At 42.6% G+C, this 12800-nt stretch overlaps 1 protein-coding gene across 1 annotated transcript in view; it reads right to left on the minus strand.

The window, feature by feature from the left end:
• EIF2AK3 (eukaryotic translation initiation factor 2 alpha kinase 3) overlaps nt 1-12800 on the minus strand; it is a 66977-nt gene that overhangs the window by 7656 nt on the left and 46521 nt on the right. Inside the window, exons 10-13 of the mRNA XM_026648112.2 lie at nt 12405-12517; nt 10553-10675; nt 5887-6036; nt 4318-5095 (exon numbers count right to left, since the gene is read on the minus strand). Of these exons, the coding sequence (XP_026503897.1) occupies nt 4318-5095; nt 5887-6036; nt 10553-10675; nt 12405-12517 (1164 nt within the window). The remainder of the gene's footprint in view (nt 1-4317; nt 5096-5886; nt 6037-10552; nt 10676-12404; nt 12518-12800) is intronic.

Here is a 12800-nt window from a genome sequence, read left to right on the forward strand (position 1 = left end):
CTACACACACACACACACAATGCTGCACACAGAAAAGAGCATCTGTATAATGATGGTTATTGCTAAATGATGTAGTGCAAGTCTCTATTCTGTTTGGTCAATGCCCTCAGACTTCCTACTGACATGCCCACAACAGACGCGGCTGTCTACCCTCCCACTACCCCAGGTACTAAACACATGAAAGGAGTTATTTTAGTGGAGGAAGGGTGGACTTTAAGAAGGGGCCAGAAGAAGCAGGGATGGAGGAGATATTAGGAATGGGGCTAGGTGAAGAGATGGCTAGAGGGAGTTGAGGAAGTCTACGCCCCTCAGAATTCATCACCAGAGCACGGAGAGGTGCATGGGTGAGAGGACACAAGACATGTTCATTGTCCGTTAACCATGGAGCAGGGAACAGAACTTTCTTGGCAGAGCTGGAGCTTTGGAATGCTTTTCCACAAGAGTAAATAACGGTTACAAACGTGACCACCATCATCTCCAAAGCACAACTCACTACCTTGGCTTTGCCACCATTGCCACCTGCCCATGGTGTGGAGGAGAGGGATGAGTGAGAGCAAAAGTCTATTGACTTGTGTGTCAAAAGCTTAGATAGCAGCTCTCAGCTGAACGTGGTATAAATCTATAGACAGGGAGTGCCTTGTTAATTCAGTAATAATCACTCCCGGGGCTGGTAAACTCAGCCTCAGGGCTTGTTTCCTACAATAATTTCCTAAAACGAATACCTTGGCCTTGAGAGTTTCAATGCAGTATAATTACCACCTTGTAAATGTAGAACATCCTCAAAAATCTCTATAAAAGGTATTTATATGGCCCTCATCACCAGTGTATGAACACCTCCCAACTGAAATGAATAAAAACTCTCCCTTCCCCAACCTTCTCTTCCTGTAGGTTGGATATCAAAATACTTATTTCAGACTAGTATGGAACTAGTCTGCTGGGCACAGATTCCTCCACTAGTGATTTAGATACCATAGCCTCAGGTTGTCTCCAGTTTACAGACATGCAGGAAGTTGAAGACAAGATCACACTTCCTCCTCCAAGACAATGAAAAAGGAAGAAAGTGTTATGGATAGGGAGAGTGAGGGATTCTAAAAAGCAGGGGAATTGGATCCCCAAGAACAGATATTTTTCTTTCAATCCTCTTTCCCTTTCCCTAGCCTATACCTTCAAGCAATCAAGGAGATCTGGAACTTGCAAACATTGCAAATGGCAGCAAAAACAAGCCAACGAGTAAACAAGGAAGAATAACTTCCTGAGAGGAAAAAAATCAAGAAGTAGACTCTCTGATGTTAGGTAACAGGTCAAAGGGAAACTTTAGAGGGATGTGGCAATCACTCAGACAACTTTTCTAGAGCATTTTTTGAACAAGATGAAGTTCTCAGTAGTATGCTTTTTTCATGTTAGCAATGGAGCAAACTGCCTTTCTGGAAAACTACTGCCTGGTTAGGGAACTCTGCCTGCAATTTGTCCCATCCAGTGAGACCTCTTTTCTCTTTTGGTGTCAGATGCCAGAATGAGCTTGAAAAGGTATTATAATGAAAACCAGACAGTTTTATGTTCACGTTGCTCATTCCCTTCCAATGAAATCCAAGTGTGACATCTCTCATTGGTTGAGGGAATAGCATAAATTCCTTTTACCTTGAAATGAGGCCAGCTCTGATCAGTGAGAGCCTTAAATACCTGTATTTATAATGAACAATCCTGGAACTACGCAGTTAATGAAGTGTGGTTACTTACTAAAATGGTACGAACAACCTCTTATTATATTGGACAAACCACAGAATTAGGTAAAGATTTGTTCCAGTAAGTTTCAAGAACCACAGAAAAGTGAATGAACCAGCTTGTTGATTCTACCAAGAAAAACGAATAAGCTTCTCTCCTAAAACAGCATCCGAATATCGTAGCTGCAAGATACAGAGTTTTAGACACTTTTTTTGGCCACTCAATAAAGAATGTTGTTCATTCAAGGGAATACCCCTAATGCTGCTTATACTAAGCAAGAATTTAGAAAGGGGAGAAATTTAGAGCATCTTATCCACCTCCTTGCCAGTGTCTGTAAAACTTTGAGGAGGCCCTTGCAAGATTCTAACTCACAACTGCTAGTTTAGAAGGTCAGAGCTCTAACTTAAGATCTATAGGAAAGACAGTTACCTGTTCCACAACTGGTGTTCTTTGAGATGTGTTGCTCATGTCCATTCCATGGCCCGCCCTTCTTCCCCACTGTCGGAGTTTCTGGCAAGAAGAAACTGAGGGTGGGGGGAGCTGGCAGTGCCCCTTATACCGTGGCATATATGTGCCACTCCAGTGGGCCCCAGAGCCGGTCCCCTATGGATACCACTGAGGGAAAAACTTCTGTCACTGGCATGTGGCGAGCACACACATCTACAATGGAATGGACATGAGCAAGCACTCAAAGAACCACCTCAGCACCCTTGTACTGGAGAACCAGTTTAAGCCACTGATCCCAATGAAAGGCTCTGGGAAAGCTATAAGATACCCATAGTATTATTATTACTATTGTGTTTTAACAACATTTTTTCCATGTGTGGGGCAAGGTACCAATATGTTTACAATTAAAGTATCTGAAAATTATCCTTCTGTTCCATTTCTCAGGGATTAAAATTTCTGATTCTTGGTTCAAAAATCAATAGTAAAAGAAGTTTGCTGGTTCCAAAAATATTTGGACTGGTTCCAAGTGTTTCTAACTCTGGCATATTTTTGCTGTTGTATCTCATTTTGAACTCTGTAGAATGTTGTTAGTTTCACAAACCTTAAAATTCTTTGTACCTGTGATGGCTGCCTTCCCCAGCACAGTCTGTGTGTTTCAGTTGATGTCAAATAGTTACTGTTTCCATGTTTGAGGAGCTATAACATTTCAGATAAGTGGGGGGGGGGGGGAAGAGTGGACTTTATCTTGTTCTTCCAAGTTCAATATTTACTCCAATTAATTGGGCAATCACAGCTCCTCAACCAAACAGGAACTACCTCTGTCAGCAACAGCATGGGACTCAGTTTCTCAGAATTCATTGGGAGAAGCAGCGACAGTGAAGTATAAATAGTATCTAAGTTTCGATATTCATCAGCACATACTGATGGTGTACAATAGTGATTCTAATGCTAGAAGTTCTAGAGCTAGCAGCCATTATCATCAGGTCAGAATTTAAGTAAAGGGGGAAAAGGTACAATGACAATCAGAATGATGCAATTTTAATTTATGACCTCAATATCTCAAACCATCAGAACTAGAAACAAACACTACAACAGCTTCCCCATGGCTAACAGCATTCACTTCTAGTCCTGATGTTTTAATAGATATCAGACATTATAACGTCATTACAACCCTCAGACCAGTTGTACTTAGGTTTTGGCATTGGTCCACGACTTCAACTGCGAGTAGTTTAATTTTCAATTCTGGAGTGACAGCACTTTTTACCTTCGATAACCAGAGTTCCTAGGCAGTATCACCACAGCAAAGGGAAGAAGAGAGATACCAGTATTAGCTGGTTCACTTTGAATTGTAGAACTGATTTCAGAATGGAAAATAACTATGGCCTCTAGCGCAACCACCACCTAAGGTGCATGCTACCATAAAGTAACTCCACTGGAAACAGAGTGAACTAAAGGATGTCATAATGAATGCACCTTAACTGTGCCTGGTAGGAATAATCCTATAGTTGGGAAATCTTCATAGCCCTAAGTAATGGTAATATTTACCCCACCTGGACAAGTGTATTTCCAAAGCACTGTGCAAACATTAACTAACCCTCACAACATCCCGTCGAGGTAGGAGATGCTGTCTACTACTTCAATATGGAAAAGACACAGGGCTTGGCTTTACTGCAGCCTTAGTTTGAGGTATAACTCAAGTGCTATCCCTCACTCTATCCCATACACACACAAAAAAACTCAAGCTAGATTAAAGTGGTGCTTTAAACTTGAGATAATTTGCCTATCTGGGGGCGTGGGATGAAGCTCAAGAGGTGCTGAAGCTCAAGCTAATAATGCAGTGGGGACTCAGCTACTCCATGCTGTTAATACACTCAGTGCTACCCACGCGTTGTTTTGCAGTGTGACTGTTCTCACTTGAGCCAGGCTAAGTCAAGAGGAGATAACTGGAATGCACATAACTTGCACTAACACTGCCGCAAAGACAAGGCCACAGAAGGGGAGAAAGGACACCTGCCCAAGGACACACAGTGAGTTAGAGACACAATTAGGTTTACAGTTCAGGAGCTCCGGGCTTCTAGTGATGCACACCAGATCATGCTAGATAGTCAAAGGGGTAAGATCTGGGTAGTGTTCCTTATCAATACAAACCTTGAGGTCCCTGTGCATTAGTCCTTTACCATGAAGAAACTGAACTGCCTCAGCTATCTGCAGGAATATCTGCAGACACTCTGCTCTTTCCCGCTCCTCTATCGTGCATCTTCTGTTCATCCAGTCTTTGAGGTTTTCCTTCCTGCACAGCTGCATCTGGATATAGAGGTATACTTTTGGCGAGGTGGGTTTGACTTTTTCTGCAATGTTTTTAGAAAGATCCAGACTTAAACTTGTTGGCCTTGGAGGAGAAACAGACAGAGAGCTTCCTGAAGGAGATTTCCTATTCCCAAATCCTTTTGCACTTGTTGCTTTTTCCTCACAATGGCAGTAGTCATGGGAAGCATCACTCCTGTTACCTTCCTTACTGGAAGTATTATCGCAGCCAGAATCCTCAAATACAATGGAGGAAGAGGTCCTCTCTCTCAGCCTTACACCAGGCACAGCTGGAGGACAAAGTTCAACGGAGTGGCCTGGATCAGTCTCATCAACAGTACTGTCCTCTATATCGCAGTCTGTCAGGACACTGTCCTGCAGGTTTAACATCAGATCTGCTGACTGGTTCAAGTCCCGGTTGTCAGTGGCAGAGAACTCCACTGGAGAAAGTTGGCTCTCTGATGAATCGGACTGGCCACAAGCTATCCCCACAGAGAAAGACTTAACCCTCTGTGGTGATGTAGCAATAACTTCAATGTGCTCCTTGGTAGAGAATGGCTCTGTTCTAATTTTGAATGATGGAACGTCCATCGGACTGGGAGAACTGAGCGGCCAATCAGTACTAAAAAAAAGGAAAGTCAGATTAATACTCCAGAATTGTGTTTAATCCTAAATGCATTGTCTGCAGATAATATGGATCATTTAAGGGGATCTAGCAAGATCTCTATTAGCTTTGCTAGTGCAAAGTAAAGCATGTCATAGTAACAAATTACCAAACACAAGCGGAGTTATCATTAACAATCAGGATCCTTTATTATTTATATTTATTACTGACAGCATTGTTTTTCCCTCTATGCTCGCAATACACTATGAAGTCCCCATTAATCAAAAATCTGAAATGCACCTAATGAAAATACAGAGGTCATATAATGAAACGAAAAAAAGTTTAGCAGGCAGTATCTCAGTGTTCATTGTGCATAATTATGCTTTTACTGTAGCACAGAAGGGGTTAAACTGGTAGAATATCCCTTGAAATGGTGATTAAAAGATGCTTTTGTATTCAGTTTGGAAACTGAAGCCACGGTTGTAAAGTTTAAAATTACATTGTAGCAAAATAAGAAAAAATTCTAATCACACCAAGGCCCAAGTGCAAAAGTCAAGCCAAGTGCTGTAGAATCTCCCATAGGCACAAAACAGAATTTTATTAAAAGGCTAGAGGACACAGGCTAAGAGAAACATTTTAAACGAGATGCAACGTATTTGTACATTGCTAATTAAGTCCATCAACTTTAGTTTAAAAGTGTATAAGCTTGTTTATACTGGCTGGTCTCTATACTTCTTGAATACATCAGCCTTCCCATCCCATCACTAAACACACTATCACTTTCAAAAGATACAGAAACTGTATGTTACCTTTCGTCTTTTATCCACAGTTCATCCATTTTTTCCTGCCATCTCTCAGGTGGTGCTTCCAGCCACGCATTGAAATATCGAACAATACCTGGGTGCTCAAGTTTAGCTAATGCTTTAACTTCTCGCATCACCTTTTCACGAGCCAATTCCCTAGGATTAAACAAAAAGTATCACATGCAGCAGTCTTACTCAGGCATTTCTGAAGAGGATTTAAGCACTGAAATTTAACCAAAGCCAGACTAGTACGAGTTGGCCTATTGGTATTACTCTGCACAGACTTGAGGAAGATCTATCTTAAATTCCTCAGCCTCTCTCCCTGCAGTTAAGAGTGCTATAGATATTGCAAGTTCAGCAGTTATGAACACACCCACTCAGAGATCTCTCTTTCAATTCAGAAGGAGCAACATAGAAGGCGAGACTTTTCATCTCATTCTGTTCTCAGTCATTCTCTAGAGGTGGGGAAAGGGTTAGAAGGAGTATCCTCAGGTACACAGAGGACCCTTAGATACACAAAAACAAAAACTAAACTGAAAGGAAATTAAGGTTTTGCAGGATAAAATTCAATTCAGTTTATGTCAAACTATTCGAGCATCAAGGACTTTAAACTGTAACATTTAGAAGTGTCTGTGTTTAGAGTCATTGCCCCACTTAACTGCCACAGGAACAGCAGAAAAATACAACCTTTAATTACAGTAAAGAATCTAGAAAGTTAGTTATGCTGCATAATACTTTAATTAGCATTTATAGAGCATCATACACAGATCGAGCTTTACAAGAGAGTAGTTTATCCAGGTTTTACCAATGGGGAAAACACGGCAAATAGGGAATAGAACTCAGGCCTATGATTCCCTGACTAGTGTCCGAGTTACTGGGCCAAGTGCAAAATCTCTTTAGGAGACTGACTAACTAAAGTCAAGTTACAATTGTTTCATTCAACAGCTACCTGTAGGACAGGGTAAAATTCAGATACCTGCACAAATTTTCTGAACAAAACCTTAACCTACGAGTGAAAATAACTCACTTAACATTTACGAAGAAAACAGGTTTAATAGCTTAGCTCCTTCCCCCTTCCAGCAGGGCTGCTTCTGTTCTAGGCCTGGGATACACTACAACGTTAGTGTGACGCAAGTTGACTTACACCTCTACCCCGGTATAACGTGACCCGATATAACACGAATTCAGATAGAACGCGGTAAAGCAGTACTCGGGGGGGAGGGGAGGGGGCCTGCGCACTCCGGCGGATCAAAGCAAGTTCGATATAACGCGGTAAGATTTTTTGGCTCCCGAGGACAGCGTTATATCGAGGTAGAGGTGTATTTGAGCATGCATCCACTTTCAAATTTGTCTCCCACCAACATAAGCGACCTGTTACAGTAGATGCAGTAAAACCACTTCTCCGAATGGCATGGAGCCAGGCCAACCTGCTGAGGTCGACACAGTGCGAGTGTAGACACTGTGTGACCTGTGTTGAGCCTAACACTTCTCCAGTTGCTGTCCCATAATGCCCTGAAAGAGCAACTGCTAAGATCACAATGGTAAACGTGACTGCCCAGCGATCAGATACCAGAAGCCCTCTTTAAAACTCCCCACATATATTTGAAATGCCTTTTCTGATAGCCCACTTCGACGAGCACACCCTGCAGCTCTCCCTTGTTGTGTGCAACTGCCCAAACAACCATGCCAACTACGCACACTAGACATGCTCCTGCCTGGAGTTGCAAGAGGTACTGGCTCTCCTGAGCCTGTGGGGAGAAGAGGCTGTATCTACAAAAAGATTCCACAGGGGAGGCAGCCAAAGGGTTACAACAGGGATCAGCAGCAGTGCTGCGGGAAAGCAAAGGACCGTGCCAGGCGTCCTACAAAGCCAGGGAGAACAATGATCAAGCTGTGCTGAGCTGCAGACTTGCCATTTTTTACAGTGAGCTGCATTCCATACTCGTCAGAATCCTCACCAGCACCCTGCAGACCACCAAGGATATCTCAGAGGAACCCAAGACAGATACCCTGGCCACGAACAGTGAGGAGGAAGAGAGGAGGAGGACGGGAGAGACTGGGCAGGAGGCTCCAACGATGCCACGAGACAGGACCTATTTGAGACTCCACCACAGTCTAGCCAGTCCCATCAGGCGAGTGCAGATGGGCAGGACAATGGGGAAGAGAACTCAAGTAAACGTGTGCATGCGTTTTTGCTTATAATGTTTAAATTAAAGATGGTACCTGGCCCTTCCCCAAGTTAACAAGACACAGATATCGACCGGTCATTGTTTTTACTCATATGAGAAGAGGTAGAGGTACAACAAAGAGAGCCAGAGTTGGCACCCGCTTTTTATTCCCCCATTGGGTTAGGAGGGAAGGCCAGATGGAGCACTCTGTTTATGTACACAGGGATGTCTCGAATTCATAGGTTCAGGAAAACACCCACTCATATTTATAAATGTACAGCAAGCACTATAATTCTTCGCAGCACCCAAAGCTCCAGTTTGAAAACAGTCCAGCAGAGAATACAACTGTGTCTGACCATTAAAGTGCTCTTTCAAAGCCTCCCTCAAGTGCACAGTTCCAGTTGGGTTCTTTTAGTGGCCTTTCATCTGGCTGCTCAAAGTCAGTGCCCAGCCACTCCATCTCAGCTCTCCACCTTGGCAACAGTTTTCCTCCCTTTTCCTCACGGATATTATGCAGGACGCAGCAGGCAGCTATAATCATAACCAGCGGGATATTTTTCTCACGGAGAGCCAAATTAGCAAGTAAACATTGCCAGCGTCTCTTCCATCTACCAAAAAGCACATTGAGTGATTATACACCTGCTGAGCTAGTAGTTAAATCTTTCCTTGGAGCTGTTGAGGTGGCCGGCATACAGCTTCGTGAGCAAGGTGTAAGTTGGGTCCCCCAGGATCACTACTGGCACTTCAAAATCTGCAAAGGTCTTAAAGACGTGAGCATCAAGCACCCTCCCTGGCCAGCCCACATTGATATTGGTGAAGTGTCCCTGATGATCCACCAACAGAAAACCACAGATTAACCACAGAAAAGCAGCCCTTTGTGTTGACGTACTCTGTGGCAAGGTGGGCTGGTGCCCAACTAGGGATATATATGCTATTGCCCCACCGCAGTTTGGGAACCCCACTGCTGCAAATCCATCCACTATGGCTCTGAGCAATGTGCAGGACACAGTGATGTGCAGGAGGAGACGATTAATGGCCCTGCACACTTGCATGACAACACCCCTCATTGTGAGTTTTCCCAATTCCAAAATGGTAGCACTGACTGGTAGCAATCCAGCATTGCAAGCGTTCAGAGTGAGATTGCCACCTGCTTCTCCATGGTCAATGCAGCTCTCATTCTGGTGTCTGTGTACTCAAGGGCGGGGGCCTGCTCAGCACACAGATCCAGGAATGTGGCCTTTTGCATCCAAAAGTTTTGCAGCCACTGCTCATTGTGCCAGCCCTGGATTTTGATGCAATCCCCTCAGTCTGTGCTTGTTTCTCAGGCCCAGAAGTGGCACTTCAATATCTGCAGCTGCTCCATGAACTCCATCAACAACCTTGAATTGTTTTTCACTATATCCCTCAGCAAATCATCCTTGAAGAAATCCTCATGTCCCCCATTGTTGCAAAACTTCCCGAGGATGTGCAAATACAGGAGAATCATGTCCTCTGTATTTGAAACTTTCAAGAGAATAATGCAGAGCTCTGCAGGCTTCAGGCTTCTGTCAGAGATCGCAGACCCCAAACAGTGCTGCAGGGGTTCGTGGATTTTTTTTTTTTTTTTTTTAAAAGGTATGAAAATTATGATAAGGATGACATTATGGAATGCAGAAAGCTGCATGCTGGGAACTTGATTCCTTCCTCCAGAGATCCCTGGGTGACGCATTACTATCTCACAAAATAGTGCAAAAATGTCTCAAAGGGCATTGCGCTAGATGGCAGAGCATGGCACTGGGATACCTACCCGTGATGCATAGCACGTTACATCGACACAAGCACTCCTGGCGAGTATGAGCAGCACCGCTGCAAGCAGCCAAGTACGCATGCGCCCAAGTGACATACAAACTTTGGCAGCTGTATGCCAACGTAAATTGCATCGACCACAGTTTGTAGTGTAGACATAAGCCCTAATTCGAGATTTCCAGAAGCAGTCTCTCTCATCTCACACTAAAAGGAAGTGCTGCAAGCTCTGTGTAAGGCAATTCAGTAGCTTGGCTTGACCACCTAAGGCTGAAAGAAAGGCAAGGGTTGTGGAACTAGAAAATGAAAAGGTTGGATAGAACAAAGTGGGAGAGTGAGGGAAGAAAAGAGAAGGAAAAGAGGTAGGAGTGGAGGGGGAAAAGCAAATTAATAGTGCTGCAAATAATAAGAGGTCCAGTTTCCACTCCTCATGGAACCTAAGAGAATTCCTACTCAGCACTGGCATCTTCTTGAACATCCCATTGCAAAATTATGCCCTGACAGCATTTCACTCAAGCTGTTTAAAGGGGCCACCACTCTGCTGTGGTTAAGTTTGTCAACCACTTGATACCAGGAAAACCTCAAATTAAAAAAAAAAAAAAGTGCATCACTCACCCTAACCTACTGATGCTAGGGTATCAGTTCAACAGCAAATAATTAACTGCAAGACTGCACCCCATAATAAATTATCTTTTCTAACTATAAATAAGCTCATTCATTACCTATTAGGTAGACGGATCCTTTTGATAGCATAGTTGCAGTCATCTACTTTGTTTCTGGCTTCGAAAACAACTCCAAATCCTCCTCGACCCATACATTGAATTGGTTCAAAATCTGTTAGATACCTGGACAAAAATTTTTACTAATTATTAACATTTTGAATGTCAATTATTTCTGTCTAAGCTATGACCTGATGTGCACCCTTGGGCAAGTCATTTCACCTCTGTTTCTTCATTTCCCCTGTCACGTTTTGCCTTGTCTATTTAGATTATAAATTCTTTAGGGACAGGGGACTGTTATTATGTGCTTGTACAGTGCCTAGCACAATCCCAATCTCCGCTGCAGCCTGTAGGTGCGACTGTAATACAAATTATACAACCTTTACACAATAAGGCATGTGTGCTTAATATAAAGATTATGGACATTTAAAAAAGTGTCTCTTCACAGTAAAAAACAAAACAACAAGGTGTTCTTAATCCATGTTCGCTAACCCAGATTACAACAGCAGTGAAGACAGGTGGGGGGGTGTAGGGATAGCTCAGTGGTTTGAGCATTGGCCTGCTAAACCTGGAGTTGTGAGTTCAATCCTTGAGGGGGCCACTTAGGGATCTGGGGCAAAATTGGTCCTGCTGGTGAAGGCAGGGAGGGGGCTGGACTCAATGACCTTTCAGGGTCCCTTCCAGCTCTATGAGATAAATATAAATATATGGAGATTACCTATTTATTTAAACTCATCTTTTAACCTGGGGTAGCAGCTCAAATTCAATTCCAGGATCCTATATACGCTTTAACTTGAGCTGCTAACCCAAAGTTAAAAGCCACATCGCTGTCTTCACTGATATTTTAATCCAAGTTAGCAACACTTTTAGTTTTGGAATGAAGACTTACCCTTAGTTTAAGTTTTCATCCCAATAAACATAGCTTTACCACTTTGTCATATAACCAAGGTGGTATTTTTCATTTTTAACTTCGAGAGACTAGTCTCTCTCAAGGGCAGCCCAGTGGTTTGAGGGATAGCTCAGTGGTTTGAGCGTTGGCCTGCTAAACCCAGGGTTGTGAGTTCAATCCTTGAGGGGACCATTTGGGGATTTAGTTGGGGATTGATCCTGCTTTGAACAGGGGGTTGGACTAGATGATCTCCTGAGATCCCTTCCAACCCTAATAATCTATGATTCCTCAAAACCTCTTTTGCTTCAGGTTCTCCTCAAACTATCCATTTATTATGCCATTTTTCCTAAAAGCATCTCCTTTTAGATACAATCATTCCCTTTACTCCATTCCTCATATTATTTTAAACACTTCAATTCCTACCTTTACTAGGTTATGACATTACTGGAATACCTCCAGTTCAATCTCATTTCCCTTTCTCTATATTTTCTCCAATCTACAGATGACATGATCCCATATGCATCCCCTTTCCAAACAACATCCTCATGTCAACAGCAGAATTGCTTATAGCATTAAACACTGTCCCCTTCTTCCACATGTGAAGTGTCATCTTCAGTTCTCCCCCAACTTTATTCACAAACACAGCAATAGAAGAGGTAAACACTGAGGATCTCAAGGGTTATTTTATCACTCCACATGACAACAGATAACATTAGTCCAATAAACACATGAAACTGGTCACATGATCTCCCAAAGACTGTTTAGAGTGACCTTATCTGCAGTGAGATAAGGCCTTAGAGTATTAGTTGTCAATTTTCATGTGTAACAAAAAAATTAAAGTAGTTAAGAATAACCAAGCTTTTAAAAGTAGTTAAGAATCACTAGCCTGCTTCTCTAGATAGAACTAGTTCGCACACTAAGACACTTTATGTATTTTGTTGAATTGAGAATACTTTGATCTCTCACCTTGACACATATCCAGAGCACTTGATGTCATTCCAGCTGTTATCTTTAACCTCTCCACTAACCGACTCATATTTACTGTCAATCGGACACTGTGTTTCAGATTCCTTCCGCTGCTGACAAGGATCACAGAAAACACAAAAAAATCCTTTACAAAACTAAATAAATTTGAAACTAGTTGATATTGTCAAATTAGGAGACGAAATCATTTCAATATAAAGATTTCCAAAGATTACAAAAACAGGTAAAGCAATGTAATTTACTTTCCGCAGCTGCTAAGTAAATCCCGCATAGCAGTCAACAGCTTTCAAAATCAGTTCAAAATCAATGCAGGTTTTCGTTCCCACAATTTCTTTAATAATTTAAGGTCTGTCAACTACTTATACTTACACATGTGAG

The sequence above is a fragment of the Terrapene carolina genome, unplaced genomic scaffold, assembly GCF_002925995.2.
Source record: "Terrapene carolina triunguis isolate 2854851 unplaced genomic scaffold, T_m_triunguis-2.0 Scaffold66, whole genome shotgun sequence".
Taxonomy (NCBI): domain Eukaryota; kingdom Metazoa; phylum Chordata; order Testudines; family Emydidae; genus Terrapene; species Terrapene triunguis.